Source organism: Tachypleus tridentatus, chromosome 5, assembly GCF_004210375.1.
Source record: "Tachypleus tridentatus isolate NWPU-2018 chromosome 5, ASM421037v1, whole genome shotgun sequence".
NCBI lineage: Eukaryota > Metazoa > Arthropoda > Merostomata > Xiphosura > Limulidae > Tachypleus > Tachypleus tridentatus.
Window position 1 is genome coordinate 30757023 of NC_134829.1, and position 21702 is coordinate 30778724.

General features: G+C 34.0%; 1 protein-coding gene across 1 annotated transcript in view; it reads left to right on the plus strand.

Moving 5' to 3' along the window:
- Positions 1-21702, plus strand: part of LOC143250842 (uncharacterized) — a 135744-nt gene that overhangs the window by 56285 nt on the left and 57757 nt on the right. The window contains exons 14-18 of the mRNA XM_076501916.1: positions 2987-3226; positions 10488-10650; positions 11348-11508; positions 13917-14186; positions 14608-14736. Of these exons, the coding sequence (XP_076358031.1) occupies positions 2987-3226; positions 10488-10650; positions 11348-11508; positions 13917-14186; positions 14608-14736 (963 nt within the window). The remainder of the gene's footprint in view (positions 1-2986; positions 3227-10487; positions 10651-11347; positions 11509-13916; positions 14187-14607; positions 14737-21702) is intronic.

A 21702-nucleotide genomic window follows, 5' to 3' on the forward strand; every position in this document is an offset into this window, starting at 1 on the left:
CCAGAAACAAAAACACACTCTACACATTAGGGTTATGGGTGCGTTATTGCAGCTATAGTCAAATACCACAATTTAATTAGAGTAGCCATTGGGTTTGGAGTGTGTAGTGTCGAATAAGTGCTTTTCACGTAGGCAGTAACTTCCAAATTAAAGACTATATTCCTCGATTAGTGCATAAAATTAATCCACAACCAACAACAAGGAAGGAGTCTTTCAGAGCTCACTGAAGTAATTTTTAAAGTATCCTTACTGTATCTTCTACTGGGGCGCTGTTTATTTCCATATGAAATAGCTTAATCGAGTGATTGCTAGAGCCATATAAATACATAAATGTAGTCATATTATTATTAGCTTTATGGATAGGAAAAGTTGGAAATTTAAAATACATAATAGTAGTATGTTCTTATGTATGCTAAACTAGTAAATGTGTACCATTTTCTTTACCAGCTTTTCAAAGACATTTGCCACTAGGATTTATTAACAATACTAATCCAAAAGAAAATTGGTACCTTCCTGGAAAAAGTGTCTAAATTATTTATATCTGACTCAGTAGAGTCAAAAGAGAATTTTGTTGGCTTACAGTTTCAATGATCGATTCTATTTAAGTAATAAAAATTTTGCTATCTCTGGTCTTAATATGAAAAAGACGTTACAAAAGTTGTCATGACAGTCAACCACAAGTCCAAAAGCTGCTTTATACGTAAATAGAAAAGCATGGCTTCAATGGTGCTTAATGTGCAAACTTAGGGCAGTGACTAACTGAAGGCATGCAATACAGTTTGTTGAATCTTACTTCACCACCTTCCTATGATGATCTCAGAACTTGACTTGTTCTTCATAGTTATTTGTAATTCACTGGTGATTGTGTAAATCTCCTTCTATAGAGCTATACTTTTTTATTCTTTTTGAAAGGTAACGAATATTTGGAATTTATTCAAAATGGCAGCCAGTGATGTCTATCCAGCAATTCGGCATTTTCATTTTCGAAGGAATGAACTAACATAAAATAAAATAAAACACATTCTGTCATGTTGTGGAATTTGTGTGACACTGAGTGCACGCTATTATCATAGTAAAAAAGAAGGAAATTCGATATCAGTAGTCCTAATAAAATGGAAAATCCATTTACCAAACTGCAAACACAATAAAAATGCCTTTTATGATGCATCAAAGGCACTTTATTATGAGGCACTTTTAGTGTGTTTGCAGTTTGGTACATGGGATTTTCCATTTTATTAGGACTACTGATATCGAGTTTCCTCAGGATTTACGTGGCTATTAGATTACAGCTTTAAAACCTTTCTATCCAGAATTCTATAACAACTAGTACCATATACACGTACTTCACCTTATTATTGGCTGGGTGAAAAACAAACTTCACAGTCTCTTGGTAGTTTAAATCAAATGATAGAGAAAAAAGAACAGTGTAGAAACATTTAAAATGGGTGTAAAATATTTTAACAGTACAAGAATAAGTGCTTAAGCCTTATAACTTCTCCTTCCATAACTTTTGTATTTGTCTCTTGTTATATAGTATAAATTCTACTGAAGGAGACTTTATTACATTAAAATGACATATTACATTATCTTAAAATTAATATCGTTCAGTCATTTCTTCGTGTTTTCGAAGCTCATCAAATATATGACAACTTCTGCTAATTTAAGCAACCTATAAGCACTGAAATCCATACAAGACATCTGTGAATGGTATATTGTATACTCTTGTTTGATGGAAATGATATCTTATCTTTGTGCTTCGTCTTGATGGGACTATATGTTCTCATAATTCAACCCCAACAAATACAGTATTTCCTTGTGGTATAATGCTTTCAGTACTGTAGTCTGATAGCGAGCAGAGTCCATCTTTATATTTTACTTTATATTCTGGATGTTTAACTACTTAACTTACTATTATATCTTGAAGCTGTAACTATCGGAATGCTATGTACCATTTTTTAAATGTTCTTTTATTACTAATAACTTACTTGAACCCTTACAGACATTTAAGCAGATCTATTTTTCATTGAATGCTAAAGAAGACTTCTAATTAGCACACACCAGGTACTACTGATACAGCTTTTAATAACTGATTTTCTGTTCTACTTGGAAGAAGCTGAACATGGATTTTGTGTCACTTTTATAGACATAGTGACACATTTATTATTTTATACTTCCAAGGATATTTTTGTTTTAATTCTAATATACCATCATGTTCCTTGGTAACTCTATATAACAACAGTTGTGTAGCTTTTCTCACTGTCTCTGTTATATGACTGATCGTAAAGTAACTAGTATTTCTTTCTTCTATAATCACTGCATTCCTCTTTTTTCTTGTTTGGTTTATTGGAACGTAAGAAATTTGCCCTGTGTCTGCTTTTGTAAAAACAGTATTGGAGAACTTTGCACTGGAAAAAGTAGTTCTTCCAGAAATGATCAACTTTTGGCACCATTTGTACTTGCAAATCACTACGCTGCAGTAGATAAGAACTTTTAGTTTGTGCAATTACAGTCCATATTTTAAGATGGTCGCTATCATGCGGTGTAATTTTTGTTTGTTACTAAGTCTATAAAGAAAATGCACAATTGTCCACATGCGCTATGTCAACTGTAAGTGCTAAAGACAAATATTTAAAGTCAAAAGTGTTCAATAATTTTGATAACTCTTTTGGCTAAAAGAAAAAAAATATTTATGATTCGTAAGAAACAAGCAATTTTTAGATTCGTGGGTTGTTTGATAGTTATTTGGAGTAAGAAAGTTTTCTTTTTCTTTATGTAAATATGAAAATGAAATATGTTTAACATGTCTTTAAAAATAGTAAACGTAAGAAAAATGAAATGTGTTTAACATGTCTTTAAAAATAGTAAACGTAAGAATGTTTAACATGTCTTTAAAAATAGTAAACGTAAGAAGAGAGGGATAACGCCATCAACCTCAAACCAACTTAAGTTATCAAACCAATACATTTCTTCTATGTATTCTATATAGGTACTCGAGAGCTACGATCACTTCAACAAATCAATGCCAGTCAGTCATCCCACACTGTTAATTATGGGAGATACAAACGATATGGTTGGATAATAATTGATTCTCAGCAAAAAGTTGGAGGTTATGCTCCGGGACACTTAACAGCTTTGGATGTGGCTTCAGACTTGTATGTTGGAGGCCACATTAGCCAGGATCTAACCTTACTGCCTGTTAGTGCAAGACAGTTTAAAGGTTTTCAAGGTTTGTGCAAATATGTTACTAACAAGTCAAGTACTTGAGAAAGTTGTATGTATATTAAACTAAAATTTAATATAATGTGTTTAATTACGAGATTACGTGAGAAACAACACAAGCATTGGTCTACTACATGAGAAACAACACACGCATTGGTCTACTACATGAGAAACAACACACGCATTGGTCTACTGCATGAGAAACAACACAAGCATTGGTCTACTACATGAGAAACAACACACGCATTGGTCTACTACATGAGATAAACATATGCATTGGTCTACTACATGAGATAAACATATGCATTGGTCTACTACGTGAGAAACAACACACGCATTGGTCCACTACATGAGAAACAACACACGCATTGGTCTACTACATGAGATAAACATATGCATTGGTCTACTACATAAGAAACAACACAAGCATTGGTCTACTGCATGAGAAACAACACAAGCATTGGTCTACTGCATGAGAAACAACACAAGCATTGGTCTACTGCATGAGAAACAACACAAGCATTGGTCTACTGCATGAGAAACAACACAAGCATTGGTCTACTACATGAGAAACAACACAAGCATTGCTCTACTGCATGAGAAACAACACAAGCATTGGTCTACTACATGAGAAACAACACAAGCATTGGTCTACTACATGAGAAACAACACACGTGTTGGTATACTACACGGGAAACAACACACGTGTTGGTCTACTACATGAGAAACAACACATGCATTGGTCTACTACATGAGATAAACATATGCATTGGTCTACTGCATGAGAAACAACACACGTGTTGGTCTACTACATGGGAAACAACACACGTGTTGGTCTACTACACCAGAGACAGCACACGCGTTGGTCTACTACATCAAAAACAACACACGTATTGGTATTATTGAATTTTGTAATTGTTATGGTGTAATGATCAAAGTATTTTACACAATTAAAATAAAAAATCAAGAATGTTAAATGAAGCCTTCCACAGAGGTCATATTATTATTGTCTGAGTTATTGCTTTAAGCCAAGAATGTTAAATGAAACTTTCCACAGAGGTCAGATTATTATTGTCTGAGTTATTGCTTTAGGACAAGAATGTTAAATGAAACTTTCCACAGAGGCCAGATTATTATTGTCTGAGTTATTGCTTTAGGACAAGAATGTTAAATGAAGCCTTCCACAGAGGTCAGATTATTATTGTCTGAGTTATTGCTTTAGGACAAGAATGTTAAATGAAGCCTTCCACAGAGGTCAGATTATTATTGTCTGAGTTATTGCTTTAGGACAAGAATGTTAAATGAAACTTTCCACAGAGGCCAGATTATTATTGTCTGAGTTATTGCTTTAGGACAAGAATGTTAAATGAAGCCTTCCACAGAGGTCAGATTATTATTGTCTGAGTTATTGCTTTAGAACAAGAATGTTAAATGAAGCCTTCCACAGAGGTCAGATTATTATTGTCTGAGCTATTGCTTTAGGACAAGAATGTTAAATGAAGCCTTCCACAGAGGTCAGATTATTATTGTCTGAGTTATTGCTTTAGGACAAGAATGTTAAATGAAACTTTCCACAGAGGCCAGATTATTATTGTCTGAGTTATTGCTTTAGGACAAGAATGTTAAATGAAGCCTTCCACAGAGGTCAGATTATTATTGTCTGAGTTATCGCTTTAAGCCAAGAATGTTAAATGAAACTTTCCACAGAGGTCAGATTATTATTGTCTGAGTTATTGCTTTAGGACAAGAATGTTAAATGAAACCTTCCACAGAGGTCAGATTATTATTGTCTGAGTTATTGCTTTAGGACAAGAATGTTAAATGAAGCCTTCCACAGAGGTCAGATTATTATTGTCTGAGTTATTGCTTTAGAACAAGAATGTTAAATGAAGCCTTCCACAGAGGTCAGATTATTATTGTCTGAGCTATTGCTTTAAGACAAGAATGTTAAATGAAGCCTTCCACAGAGGTCAGATTATTATTGTCTGAGTTATTGCTTTAGGACAAGAATGTTAAATGAAACCTTCCACAGAGGTCAGATTATTATTGTCTGAGTTATTGCTTTAGGACAAGAATGTTAAATGAAGCCTTCCACAGAGGTCAGATTATTATTGTCTGAGTTATTGCTTTAGGACAAGAATGTTAAATGAAGCCTTCCACAGAGGTCAGATTATTATTGTCTGAGTTATTGCTTTAGAACAAGAATGTTAAATGAAGCCTTCCACAGAGGTCAGATTATTATTGTCTGAGTTATTGCTTTAGGACAAGAATGTTAAATGAAACTTTCCACAGAGGCCAGATTATTATTGTCTGAGTTATTGCTTTAGGACAAGAATGTTAAATGAAGCCTTCCACAGAGGTCAGATTATTATTGTCTGAGTTATCGCTTTAAGCCAAGAATGTTAAATGAAACTTTCCACAGAGGCCAGATTATTATTGTCTGAGTTATTGCTTTAGGACAAGAATGTTAAATGAAGCCTTCCACAGAGGTCAGATTATTATTGTCTGAGTTATCGCTTTAAGCCAAGAATGTTAAATGAAACTTTCCACAGAGGTCAGATTATTATTGTCTGAGGTATTGCTTTAGGACAAGTTTTAGTTTTTGATATATAACTAAATTGCTTCAGGTGCAGTGTGTATTTATACGATTAAGTAACACGACAACACATCACATTATACACCCTACAGTGAAATATATAAATATATTCACCCTTTCATGATACACTTTACGCAATCGTTTCAGTTAGAAATTTTCTAATAAAGTAAATAGTAGTTTGACAACTTAAAACGCTATATAACATTTTTTTAAATATTAGTTTCTAATGTTGTGATCTATGTCTATCTTTCTAGTTACTCCAAAGTTAACTAAGACATTTGAGTGTAAATTAAGAAATGTGTCCTGAGGTAGTTAAAATGAAAGCAAACATTAAAACACTGTGATATCTCGTATCAGGCGAAGCTTATATTTCTTGAATATCAGAGAAGTACACTTTATAATGGGAAGGTTGATCGGGAAAATTACAAAGTAAATGTGGATTTGGTTATGTGACTGGGATTTAAGTTAAAAAATGAACAAATTGAACACATGATGTAATGTGTAGACAGCCTTTATTATTATTTAAAACACAAAATACTGTCTATGTACTTGTATAGACATTGAACTGCCACTTTATACAGTCTACAAATAAGAAAATAGTTGTTTTTCTTAGGGTTTTTTATCACTGGCTTATTTTGAAAATCAGGTATAACTATGCCAATCTTAGATCAGCTTTGAACAATGCGCATTATTGTAGCAATACCCTAACAGTATTGTTTACCAGAGAAAAACAAAATAAAGATAATAACTTAAAGGTTTAATGAACCATGTGATCACTAGAAATTGCTTAGAATCAGAATACTTTAAAAAAATTGAAAATTTCTGTATTAAATAATCAGAAGGTAGAAAATTTGTGGTCTGCTCAAATCTCGCGCTTTTCCTTGCATTAAATAATAAGAAGGTGGAAACCTAGTGGTCTGCTCAAATCTCGCGCCTTTCCTTCTTCCTCTGATTCAGACTTGTTCTCAAGCCAACAATTAAATTTAATTTTAGAAACCAGTTAACCCTTAAAGTCGTGACATGGCCAAAAGTATGTTAATTTTACCCCATTCTTACGATTGCAAACCACATGGATGAAAAACCCTAAACAAAGAGTTGCATTCAAATACAACAAAATTAACCACAATTTAATGCAATATACAATGAGAGAAAACGTTTTATATTTCAGCACGACAATTAAAACGTAATACAATACAACAAGAATACTCCAAAATACGTAATTACCTTCCACCAACATGGAGAACACTATTATCCTGTTCTATAATGATGAGTTGAATGATGACTAATTTGTCCATTACAATGCCTTTATTACCATAGTGACATGCAAGGAGGCACCAATACTTATTGGACCAGTTTGACCTATAATAAGAAGTTAGCACCACTGAGGCGTTGGCACCAGCTAAACTTAAGAAACCCCAGGATCTATTAAAAGATTGAGTGACCTAATATCAGATGACACGTTAGTAAGGCCAGAATGTAAGACCGCTTGGAAGAGACGAACATTATCAACAGTCAAACCCTGAAATAATATGAAGTGTTCTATTGAGGGCTGTGTTGAGAAAAAATGTAGACCATCTCAACAGAACCATATTATGCCAAATCCTAAAGCATAACCAGAAGTACAAACAAGAACTTCTAAAAGGTTTCAAAACCTCTCTAGACTGTAAATCAAACCACAGTGCAAGAAAAGATTGGAAAAACAAAGAAGCTTGTGAAAGTCCACATGGATACCTCATTCAAAGCGTTATATAGCTATTAGTGTTATGCCCATTAAAGTTCCAACATACTTTGATATGTGAGCAGTTATATCTCCATTGCCTGATTTAGGAACCTAAGAAACCTACTGTCAAGGCCTCAAAGAAGGTGATAAATCTTGGGTAGCATGAGATTAAGGAAAAGATGTATAAAGCTTTAAGAAAAACCTCCATAAGACATTGGTGGAAAACTGTAAGTCAAGAAGAATGTCATGTCATCTACAGAAGATAAGTGCGTTATTTAAAAAAACAATTTTGGAGCCTTAAAGTATTGTTATAATCTGTGTCATTACGTCTGGTCATGTTTTCTCGGATGGCTGTAGATTTTAAGAATATCTCTTCAGCATAGTGTCACTGAAAATTAAATCACTCTGTCATAAGACTATCATAAGTGCCACTGAAAATTAAATCACTCTGTCATAAGACTATTATGAGTACCACTAATTTGTCGTGGTTTCCACAATCTGTCTAGTCTAGAAGGATGACAATTTCCCAGAACCCATTTAAGCAGTCCAAGTGCACAGAAATAAATAGATTTGTATCTAACAAGTTGACCAGTATGATTTTTAATGAAATAGCACGGATAATTATTTCATTATCCATCTGCTTATGACATGTGATGGCTTACTGGAAGGTATGACTGGAAGCCTTACCAATGTAATATCCAGAGGGAAATTCTTCTTGATTATAATGTGTACTGTTGTGAAGAGAATATGGACGGCTCTTGCTACTGACCGTTGTGTTAATATATATTTATCTGTACAAGCATGTTAACTCTCAAGCACATTTACCCTTTAGCTAATAACCCAATATATACATATGGTTCTTCTGCCTTTCTAATTGGCACTTAACACATGCAATATTGTGATCCTCCTCATGGCACCGAAATTGATGGTATCACAGTAATTTCTTGAAAAGCAAAGGCATCTAGGCTAAAAAAAAACTAAGACGTTTGTGGATATCGTCTGCTGGTGTGTTTTTCGATGGTTACTACGATTGTGCCACAAATAATAAGATATGATGCAGTTTTTTTTACAAGGAACAAATACTTAATGGATATCTGCGCAATATACAATGTAAAGGTCTTAGAATATAAGACAAGTAATTGTGTGTTTATATATAAGACCAAAAAGAGGTTTGGGGTTAGTAAGAGTGACAAAGACTTTACTAAACAGTGTGCTCTTTCTACTGCATGTTCTTTCTTCTGTATCTTAGGTTAGCATATAAAAGAGAATCACTAAAATTAAGTGTCTTCAGATTAAATTGTGACAAAATAAAGTTAACTCGCACTTTAGTCTGTCCAAATAACAGTAATAATTCATAATTTGGACATAAGCTTACGCTACTTAAGTTAGTTGATCAACTGGCAGTGATGATCATGGACAAACACCTGGAACTATTGCCAGATTCGCTTACAAAAATAACTCGGTATGTTATGATCGCAAGAAAATCAGACAAAAGCCACGTGACCCAGTTAGCCCAGGTGAGAAGCTTGTGCTTAACTTTGATCTAAAATTGTTGAAAAACATGTAATACAGCTTGGTACTACACTAAGAGATGATTGCACCCTGCTTTCAATTTAAGCATTTCTATAACCCCTGTTGTACACTAGAAAGTCGTCAGCTAAGGTCAGCACATAACGTTTCACTGTATTATTAAGTCAGATTTAGATGTTGAAGAGGTCTGATGAGAACGGTGATCCTTGAGATAAAATGTTGATGATGATTCATACCTACCACAACTTTCTGTGCTTCTTTGTTCATCTCCTGGTTGTCAATGTAGTTATAGCCAATTAACATAAGCTAATTTGAGAATTTTGACAGTAAGAGTGATTATCTGGATTATATTTTAAGCACTTTTCACATCTAAAGCTAATGCCAAACATTTCTGAGCAGTTTCAAGGCCTTTCCATATATCAACTTCAACGTCAATAGCATTGCTTCAGATTTCTTTTCCAATGCAATAATCACTTAATCTGATAGGCAAGCCTTCTGTGGAATCTTGCTAATAATGTTTTTGTAATATTCAGTCGTCTTTAATATGCAATTTATCTTTCATGGATTAGAGTGAAGATTTAATAAAAGCATCAATTCCTATTTTAGAGGTGATACCTATTGCTCAGCTGCAAAGATATTCCAACATTGTAAGCTTCTTAAAGATGTAGATAGTTTTACACTTTGTAACTTCATCTTTACTTGTGCATATACATGGCTTTATGTGTCAAATTCAAGCTAAGTCTAAGCACATGTAGTTGTAGTTCAGATAGGAATTGCTTTGGCATGGGATGTTCACATTCGTTAATGCATTTGCTCCTGAAGGCCTTTCTTCGGCCTTTAACTATATGGAGTGATGGTACTGCCATTATCATATTTTTGGTTTTTAGGATATCCATATATCTGTGGATGCACCTTATTGAAGTTCTTGTGAGATTGGCCTTACAGCGGTGTTCAGTTGATTTCATGTCACGTGATTAGGAAGTTGATAGCCTGTGCTGGGTTATGCTACACCTGTATCGCTTATCCACTCGTTGAATATTGAATATTATGAATGACTACACTTTTATAGGTATTATGCTGATATGTTACTGTATAATTGGTTTATTGATCACCAATCACAGTGTAGACTGTATGCACTACAGTGCAGATAAGTGCTGGGGATACTACAATGACTCTTACATAGACGTAGATTAATTAAGTCTTTTCCAAAGCACTCAAAGAAAAGATTAAAATATATCATGTACAATTTACTACTAGTATGACTTGTGTTGTGCAAAGTGATTACATTACATTTTAATTATATTGTTGTTGTTTGAGGAAAAACATAGAATATACCTAAACTGTTATGTGTTATACGTTAACATTTTTAGAAGTCCAGGTCAAGATGAATAAATAATAAATATGTCCTACAATATTTCACAGGTTGCATATTTGACATAGAATATCGAAAAAAGCCTGGTTTAATGTTTAAACATTTAAGCCACGTGACTTCTGGACGTAATATTCAGCGATGTAACTACTCTGAGTGTGATATGGCACCTTGTCATAATGGTGGAACTTGTGTACACCTTGGTTCTACTTTCAAGTTAGTGGTTATAATACATTTTACTGACATACTAAATAACATAGTGTTTTCCAGATATATATTTCTGTTTGAATTTCTAAACAAGACAATAGTAATTATAATTTTCATTTGTCAGACATGTATGGAAACGAAAATCAGTAACATCAAAAGACGTTTTTATAAATTTGAATATAATTATCAAATAAGAGATCTGTTTAATTATACGGCTTTAATTTAAAATGTTTTAAAGGTTATAGTCACATGTACAAATAAAGTTATTTCCGTTTTTATTTTATATATTATATAAACATTAAGACATAAATTGCTGTAATGATATCAGAAATCGATAAAATGGATGGAGCTAATTTTAAGAGGAAAGGTGTTTTTTTTTAGAATATTTCAAAATATGTACATATGTTGCACTTTACATTAATTAACGCCAATAAAAACTTAGTTCTGGACAAGTTAAATTGTTTTTTACTGGGATAAAAGCTATTTAAATAGCCCTTAAAAACACAGGTTTCACCTATCCAAACCGCTAGCCGTTTTTCTTTATTTTCAGAATGTAATTTATGAAAATTTTTATCCTACGTATTTTACCGTGAAGTAGGCACCATTCAAATATCTTAAGCAACATACACTTATATATTTTGAGATGGTAACTTAGATAATTTATTCTGAAAATTAGGCAAATCTATTTTAAAATGTTTATTTATAGATGCGAATGTTCAAACGATTGGACAGGACCGTTGTGTTCAAATCGTAAGACACCTTGCGATGACGAAAACAAATGTGCTTTAGGCGCAGTGTGTGTTTTGGTGGAATCGGGATATCGCTGTGACTGTCCGCTAGGTAGACATGGACTGTATTGTGACAAATGTAAGTATAAAACAAAAATACTATTAAATAGTTTGATATGAAGTTCTCAAGTATAATGTTGTAGTTATTTAGCAATGTGTCAAAGTAACAGAGAGACAGTTTAGAATACTTATCGTGGTATGAAAGTATGAAATTTAACATACTATTTTCACCTTGTTTTGCCGACATATTTTTTTGCTCGCTCCCCAGATTTAAAAGTTACCCTATGGCAGAATGTACATAATCTTGAGTTGAGTACATGCGTTTTCTGTGACGAAATTTTGCCATCAGTACTGAAAATGTTATTTACTCTCAAGTATAAAAAAGGCATCTGAATGAAACGTATGCATATGCTTTATAAATAATTTTATGTAACTGATATTTCACATAATCAGATCAACTTTTATAGCAGGTATTTCATTATTGAGACAAAGACATGTACTTCTTAAAAACAAAATGTAATACGCTCACAAAGGTCTGTTTGTTTTGAATTTCGCGCAACACTACACGAGGCCTATCTGCGATAACCGTTCCTTATTTAGCAATGTAAGACTAGAAGGATTGGTTTGGTTTTTGGAATTTCGCACAAAGCTACTCGAGGGCTATCTGTGCTAGCCGTCCCTAAATTTGCAGTGTAAGACTAGAGGGAAGGCAGCTAGTCATCACCACCCACCGCCAACTCTTGGGCTACTCTTATACTAACGAATAGTGGGATTGAACGTAACATTATAACGCCCCCACGGCTGGGAGGGCGAGCATGTTTTGGCGCGACTCGAGCGCGAACCCGCGACCCTCAGATTACGAAGCGCACGCCTTAACGCGCTAGGCCATGCCAGGCCCAAGACTAGAAGGAAGGGAGCTAGTTATTAGCACCCATCGCCAATTCTTGGGCTGCTCTCTTACCAACGGATAATGGGATTGACCGTCACATAATAACGCTCCCACTGCTGAAAAGGCGAGCATATTTGGTGTGACGGGAACTCTAATCTGTAACCCTCAGATTACGAGTCGAGGCCCTAACAATCTGGCCATGCCGGACCTGTCTCACAAGGGAAATACCTCTCGGTAAGTTTGAAAACTTATAACGCCAACATTCAGGACCATAAACCAGCAGTTGGCACAACACAGATAGCACATTTGTAGTTTTATATTTACTAACAAGTAAAACAAAGGAAAATAAGGGAATTCTGGTTCAACTCTATGTGGGTATTTTCCCTGCATAAAAGCAGATAAGAATTATATTTTCGAAAAACACTTAACAAAGAACTCTGAATGTTTAATAAAATAACTGGGATGAAAGAATGTTTTGTTTTCATTGTCTTCACATCCACACTTGCAGTTATTATTATATAAGAATCTCTTGTTTATTTAACTGTGGATAATAATTAATATCTAAACGGTAAAAATATTTGTAAAAATGGTGCTTGGTGTTGGTTATTGTTTAGTATGTCCGGGCCATTAGAACGTATACTACACCTATAGCAGAGAATCATTAAGATATATTTTAGTTTAGTTACAAAAGCAGCAAATCGTTACATGTACTTACATTTATTGAACTAGTTGTACTTGTGTTTTTCTGTACAGTCAAAAACAACTTTATCCATACTTTTAATTTTGGACCATCCTTCGAAATTTTAAAACAAAGTATATAATAAGATACATGATGGGTGTGTTTATATTGTTTTTTGTCATATGATCGGATCAAAATGGACAAAAGTCATGACAAAATACAAACGTACTAGAAACATAATGTAAAAAGAACCCTAAACATTTGAGCATCAGAACTAACAAAATTACTATCGTACACGTTATATGTTACAAAAATATTAAAGAAAAACACATTTGTTGTTAGTGAGGTCATTCCAACCGTGTTAACATGTTGATTTTACTGTTCACTGCTGCGTTAGCTTCATAAAATCAAGAACTGGTATTAGTAGAAATTAAACTAAATATTCCACGAAGACAGGAGTTCACAGAATTCCAAAGTGGAATAGCTGTGAAGGTATTATTAGAATGTAAACATATTTTATTACCACTTTCTCATACTAAGGTTAATTACATTGTTCTTGAGGCAAATTTTGAACGTATTGTGAAGCAAAACCGCACACATCACCCGTAATTTTAATGAAATTTCAAAATTGCAGGTCAACAAATTTATAGTTTACAGAGAGCTCCGGTCACGTACATATATATAGTGCAAAAGTTCTAGCACAACATAGGTTCGGATTCGTATGAAAGAATAGGATAATGTACAGACAGAGAAATGTAAAATTTGTTAGGTTAGTTATACAAATCTATATTATAATTTAGCCTTGGTATGAAAAAGCCTGTCCTTTTTTATCCTGAAGTTAAAGTTAATCATAACAGTTATTTTCTGTATTTGTGTCCCAAATTGAAAGCACTGAAACCATGCCATAATTTAATTACAGTATTATCCATCAGTGATCCAAGTTTCAATGGGGAGAACTCTTACATGTCGTTCGAACCAGTAAATATTCGCAAACATATGAGTATCAGGATGGACTTCAAGTCAGAATCAACAGAAGGACTCCTATTTTATGTAGCTCAGCGACTTTCAGAAATACCGGGAGATTTTATTTCAGTTTCACTACATAACAGTCAAGTGGAATTAAGATATAACTTAGGAACTGGAACAGGCACATCATTACTTCTGAAGAGTCCCGAGAAAATAGAACTAAGTAAGATATTAGTTATAACTATTACAATCAATCACAACACTGTTATAAAATAGTTTTTTTATGATATATTTTGGAATTGTATGCAATATGAAGTAACAGGACAAGTGTCTCAAAATGTGTTTTATTCGTATGATAAGTAAATAAAAATCTTGATTTTATTTATTTATTTATTTTTTATTATTTATTTATCTACAGTTATTATATAAAAACAAAACTGTGAGCTATGACAAAGTATGTAATATTTGATGTTAAACAAGCCAAACAGTTATATTTTAGTCTCCCTATATAAAATACGGTTTATTCGTTCATTAATAAGTATTTAGTAATGATAAAACTCAAGAAAAATATTTTGTTTCTATTACTTTTAACAGAATGATTTTATCGCGACACAACACTATTTAAATGTTTTGTTTTCTTCTAGATAAGTGGTATTCTATCGAAGTTGGTCGTCATGAAAGAAGAGGATACATTAACATAAATGGATCAGAAGTAACTGGAGAATCCCTCCGTGGAATGGTAGCATTGGACTTTTCCTCCGAATTTTTCTTAGGTGGGTGTATCACTTATTGTTTTAAACATAATTTCCGTATGTTTCGTGCCACCTTAGTCAAAGTATATCATAACAATTTTTTTCTATCCAAACTGAGCACGTGTTCTTAATACACGAATTCTGTGAAGAAGATAACTGCCCGGCATGACCACGTGGTTAAGGCGCTCGACTCATAATCTGAGGGTCGTGGGTTCGAATCCCCGTAGCACCAACCATGCTCGCCCTTTCAGCCGTGAGGGCATTATAATATTACGGTCTATTCTACTATTCGTTGGTAAAAGAGGAGCCCAAGAGTTGGCGGTGGTGATGACTAGCTGCCTTCCCTCTAGTCTTACACTGCTAAATTAGAACGGCTAGTGCAGATAGCCCTAGTGTAGTTTTGTGCGAAATTCAAAAACAGACAAAAGACAACTAAGTTTTTTTCTTCCCATTTACTCATGAAACTGAGTCAATAAAATAGGAAACCTTATAGAAATGATTACTTTAATGTGGTTTATACTATATAGAAAGCGACAGTGATTTTGTTTTTTTATTGGGAAGTCAGTGACGCTCTGAGGAGTTTTGGAGTTTAAATACTTCTAATAACGTAGTTTATGTTTGTTTGTTTTTTGGAATTTCGCACAAAGCTACTCGAGGGCTATCTGTGCTAGCCGTCCCTAATTTAGCAGTGTAAGACTAAAGGGAAGGCAGCTGCAGCTAGTCATCACCACCCACCGCCAACTCTTGGGCTACTCTTTTACCAACGAATAGTGGGATTGACCGTCACATTATACACCCCCACGGCTGAGAGGGCGAGCATATTTAGCGCGACGCGGGCGCGAACCCGCGACCCTCGGATTACGAGTCGCACGCCTTACGCGCTTGGCCATGCCAGGCCACGTAGCTTATGTCTGCTCACTTAGGAGAATGACAGAACTGTTTGCGTTTTTTTTTTATATGAAGTTAAGCACAAAAGTGTCATTTGTGATGTGACCACCACGGTGATCGAAACCAAGTTTATAGTGTTATAAGTCCGCAGATATATCGCTATCCCACTGGGGCGGAGGGGGCTTGTTTTTCTAATATAATGCTATGTTTTTTCAATGATATAAAGGGAAAGATTATTACATTTGACGGTATATGAGTTTTTCATTAAAGTCGACAAAACAATACGCTTGTTTTTGCTTTGGTTTTATTTTAGTGTTTTGGACAAAGATTGTTTCACTGAGCTAAAAGTGAGAAGTTAGGGCTAGGCTTTAGATAAATCGCTAGAGGGCCCTACATACCTGCTGACCGTTGAGAGGCAGAGATAAAGGAAAACTATGATATCACCAATGATGATGACGTTATAATAAAACAAAATGTCACCAGAAGGAGCCTTGCTAGACCACCATGATAGGCGGCCATAATGTCAGATATGATGATACACACGATATGTGTCTCAACATAACTATAATTAATACAATTAGTTTGAAACACTAATTCATTAGTTCTATATATTTCCTGATCATTTATATATAAATCATCCTAAAAAGGACGTTTATTTAGATATCATACAATAATTAATATTTACTGTTTGACTCTTTATTTATAAATCAAATGATTATTTCAAAAATTTTCAGTAACATGATGAAAAAAATATCTTAACACAACATTCCTTTCTAACAGGGGCCTGGCATGGCCCAGCTCTTTAAGGCGTGCGCTTCGTAATCTGAGGGTCGCGGGTTCGCGCCAAACATGCTCGCCCTCACAGCCGTGGGGGCGTTATAATGTGACGGTCAATCCCACTATTCGTTGGTAAAAGAGTAGCCCAAGAGTTGGCGGTGGGTGGTGATGACTAGCTGCAGCTGCCTTCCCTTTAGTCTTACACTGCTAAATTAGGGACGGCTAGCACAGATAGCCCTCGAGTAGCTTTGTGCGAAATTCCAAAACAAACAAACAAACCTTTCTAACAATTTATTAATTTTTTTCACAATAATTTTGCAATTTGATCTACATAAAAATGTCTATTAAGAATATATTGACATGAAAGCATTTTACAAGAAATTCATAAGCAAACATATCGTTACTATTCAACTTGTGATAAATTTCCATTTTGACAACAATGATAATAAGCATAATTTATACAATACACACAGGTGAATATCGTTCTTGTAGTACTTTCTTAACCTAAGTCCACATTCATAGGTTTTTGATGGATATTGATATGAGATGACGTGGAGGTAGTCCTAATGGATCCAAATTTCTCATTTCAGTCAAAATAAATACAAGGTCAGTGGCTACTGTGTCTATGACACAGATTAAGGTGGACAATGTACAGTTATTTCACACCATGGTCAGGTAGTTGTGTCCTGGCAAACACTCCTCAGAATTTCTTCATGTACATAAATCTTACAAGAGATTCGTATACATTTCTAATGTTTTCATAGCTTCTTAGACATCAGATATGATGTTTTTAGACTGGTCAATTTCTAACATTGCCTGAAATTCTGTATGTGCTAGAACGTTTATAGTGTAGGGTAAGGCACTACCAAAATGAATATTAATTCATAAAAAGTTAAAATGAAAATCACCAGCAGATAGATCAGGTTTGATATCATAGGTAAAGCATGTATATCTTCCAGGGTGTTTGTTATATCCTATATGAATTCCTTGATCTTAAAACTGTCTTCTTGTTCCACTAAAAATGTTATGTAGCTTCATGTATACAGCTCAACATCTGAATGTGGTTGTAAAGTTTGAGCAGGTATCGGTTTTTCATTTACATTGACTGCTACAAAATTGATACTATATGGATTTTTCTTTCAAGATGCATCATTATCAATATATCTTATAAAATGAAGTATAGATGCTTGATCTAAAAATGGATTATCGATTGATGTCTGTAAATTTTCCTGTGTAATTGAAAATGCTTTGTGTATTTTGTATTTCAAAATACATTTAGTTGTTCCTTTCTGAAATGCTTTACCAAGTGACAGAACAACTGACTGGCTGGTCTTGATTTTTTAGAATAGCTAAGTTCATGTACTAGAACAATTTTGAGTCCAGATTTATTATTTAACATAGTACAGAACGAATGTTTACTTCCAATGAGTTGAATTTTAAACTCACACCATTGGGCAAGAATTAGTTCTGTAAAAAGGTATCCAAATCTTTACAGCCAATCATATCGATTGTTTGAGACTATTTGTATCTGTGTGCTACTTGTTGATTCTACTGTTCTCACCAAATCAGCCTGCCATTAATCTATAGAATGTTAACTTGGTTTCTCTAAAACATATTTACTGGTTTGTGTAAAGTGTATGTGTCCTGTCGAATTAAGCACTCTTTAACTTGATTTAGAGTTACGAATTTATATAGCACTTTTAAAAAATAAAATAAAGATTATAGTCCCCCAAAACCAGCAGGATGTGTAGAATTATAATAGATATATTATTTTCTATACCATCTACTTTCATTTAATTTTTACCATCAACTTTGTCTCTAAGAATTTGATCTTTCCAACAGATGATATTAACTCTTAGATGACTCCAGATATTAATGAGCTTAAAAGGTTGATAATAGCTCATGACGACAGTCAAGACACAAATGAATTATACAATAATACTTTATTTAAAGTGATTTCATTTAGATAGAGCACATTTCGGTCTTTCAAATTGTGTAACATACTTCCATCTGTCTACATTTTCAACAACTTCTTGGGGAATTTTCATATCTGATAATTGTTCTACAAATTCGTGTCCTGAGGTACACCATATGAACTTCACTTAAGACAATCCCTACTTTCTTCCATCAAGCCACTGTCCTATTTATTAAGATAAATTATCACCTACACCTATAGAGATAATTTTCTTTACAAGCCTTTTATGTGCCACTTTGTCAAATACTTTCAGAAATTTCAGATACACAAAATATTCACCTTTACCCTCATCTAGAGATACAGTAACTTTTTTAAGGCACGTCAAAAGATTTGCGAGGCAAGGTTTCCCTTAGAGAAATCATGTTGACTATCCAATAAAATTCAAAGCTTTGTTAAATGACTTTGCAAGGTATCTTTTAGCAGACTTTCTAAAATATTCCCACAACTGGTGTAAAACTAATAGGCTTATAATTACTGAGACAATTTCTGTTAGCTTCCTTGAAAAGAGAAGTGACATTGGATAATTTCTAATCTCTTTGTACCAGTCCACTATTCAAATTGTGGCAAGTGACTCGCATATTCAGTCCATAAATTCCTTTAAAACCCTCGAACAAATATTATCTGTCCCAGGAGCCTTATCGTCCTTTAAGCTTTCCAATTTCATTTAACACACTCAGAATTTATGCAGTTGTTTCGTTCAACATTGTTTTCATCTATCTATTGCTCAAGATAATGAATACTGCTTAAATATTCATAAGTAAAAACTGAAAAAGCAGAATTTAAAAACTTAGGCATTTCATAATTATGAGACATACGTCTTCCTTTATCATCCCTCAAGGGTCATATCTCTATCTTAACATTTTGTTTACCCATAATATACTGCAAAAGGTCGTTACTGTAAATTTTTATATTTTCAACTAAATTTTTTCATACATCCTTTTAGATATTCCGCTTCTTTGTTTGACCAGCTTTCTTGGTCTTCTAATTTTCTAATTGCTCAAATTTGTAATATTTTTCTTTAATTTTATCTCTTATACCCTTTGTGAGCCAATCTTGCTTTTTTACTTGGAGCTACCATTTTCTTTCTCCAAGGAACATATTTGTTTTGAATATTGTAAAAAAAATATTCTTTAAACCTTTTTCCACATTTGTTCAGTGTCTCCAAATAATTCAGTTGCCCAACTCACAACAAATAATTCTTGTGGTATCCCTTCAGAATTTGCTTTTTTGGAATCGAAATGTAATTTTTTCCAATTTCTATATGCAGCAAAGCATCAAAACTAATACAGCAATGGTCACTTGTATCTAGGTGTTCCCCAATTTCCAACCTCTCAACCATTTCTATATTAGAAGTCAGTAATAAATCTAACATTATTATTTCTAGTAGTTTCCTTGACCAATTGATGAAGAAATCCATCTTAACAGTTTCCAGAAACTTTTCTTCCTCATTGTTTGACTCTAGTATTTCTAAATAAATATGTATGAACTCAAAATCACTCATAATTATAACTTCATTAACAGCTGAAATCTTAATGTCACTGTAAAGTTTCTCACTGATCTCATCTGATAGTCTGTAACAAACTCCTACTAAGGGTTTTTTCCCTTGGCATTCACGAACAGAAACTCAAATGGATTCAATCTTTTTGTTGTTATCCTTATTGTTCTCAACTTCATTTATCATTGTTTTTAATTTCGCGCAGAACTACACGAGGGCTATCTGCTAAATTAGCCGTCCCTAATTTAGCAGTATAAAACCAGAGGAAAGGCAACTAGTCTTTACCACCCGCCACCAACTCTTGGGCTACTCTTTTACCAACGAATAGTGGGATTGACTGTCACATTACAATGCCCTCACGACTGAAAGGGCATGTTTGGTGTGAGAGGGATTCGAACCCGCGACCCTCAGATTACGAGTTGAGTGCTTTAATCACCTGGCCAAGCTGGGCCTTCTCACCTTCAACAGGATGTTATTCATGCTTTACTACCATTCTCCTTCTCCTTTATTACTCTGTCCCTATCTATTAAATAACCTGTAACCATGTATATGAAAGACATTTCTGTCTTTAAAATCATATATATTTAACCATATTTCAGTTATTCCCGTTATATCAAAGTCTTACATTCCTACAAGTGCTCTAAAGTCTTTTTTGTTATTTCTTATACTTTCAGCATTAGAATAATAACAATTAAGCCACCTGTTCTTTCCTATTCATCTCAATTGTTTCATTTATTTTACCTTTGCCATCATCATTATCTGGTCACAGTTTAAAACTTCCCCGTACAGCTGAATTAATTGCCTTTGCAAATATGCCAAACCCTTTCCTGTTTAACTGTAAACCATCCATTCACAAAAGTTCCTTCCTCCCACTGAACTGATACAAAACGTCCATCCAGCTCACCTGTTCATCTACACACATTAATTTCAGCCTAGCGTTTAGCCCTAGTGACCTACTCAACATTTCACATCTACAATTAATTCTTGGCAGTATCTCTAACACGATTAATTTATGACATTTATCTTTAAATACTTTTATCAACCTCTTACACTTATTTTCTTTTTTGACTTACACTTCTCTCTATCAGTAGCTAATAATCTAACCCTTTTCTCCCTATTTACCCCACAGACTATTCTATCCACAAGACATGCCATCCTTATGATCTCTTTATGTCCATATCTTTCTCTATTTCTTTTGTTTTCTCTTCCTCCAATAGTTTCTTGTCTACACAAGTCAAGGACTGAAATATGTTGCTTAATAGAAATGAATATTTACAATTAACTTCATTATTTTAACCCTAATACCACCCCTTCCTGAATGTCATTGTTAATCGTAGCTGATGCCTCCCTTGCATGTAAAAGCTTAGGCTCCTCTTGAAGTCCTGCTGTCATTTCCCACAGTTTGTAATTTTCTTTATTCATTTCCTCAATTTCAGTTAGGATAGCCTCTAACCTTTCCATCAACTTGCAAACTCTACACATAGGTTGAATATCCTCATTACTAGCTTTCTTTAAAAAAGTGCATAGTAGTCAAGTGTTCCCAAAGAAAAAAACACCCTTTGCACCTAACAAATTCTGAGTGCTTAACCCCCGAACCGGTCTTAACTATTGTATTATTAGTAAAAGTAAAATGAACACTTGATACTATGATTAAATACTAGTAGTCCGTTATTAACACTGTTAAGCATATACTTGACAAATTGTCTTACAATTTCGCTGCAAGTTAAATTATAACTAAGCCTAAAGAACCGTTTTACGTACTAAGCCTAATCGAATGCTATACTACACTTTACACTGCTAAAATCTAATATAACAGCTTATATTTACTATTTAATCTCCAGTCTTACTACAT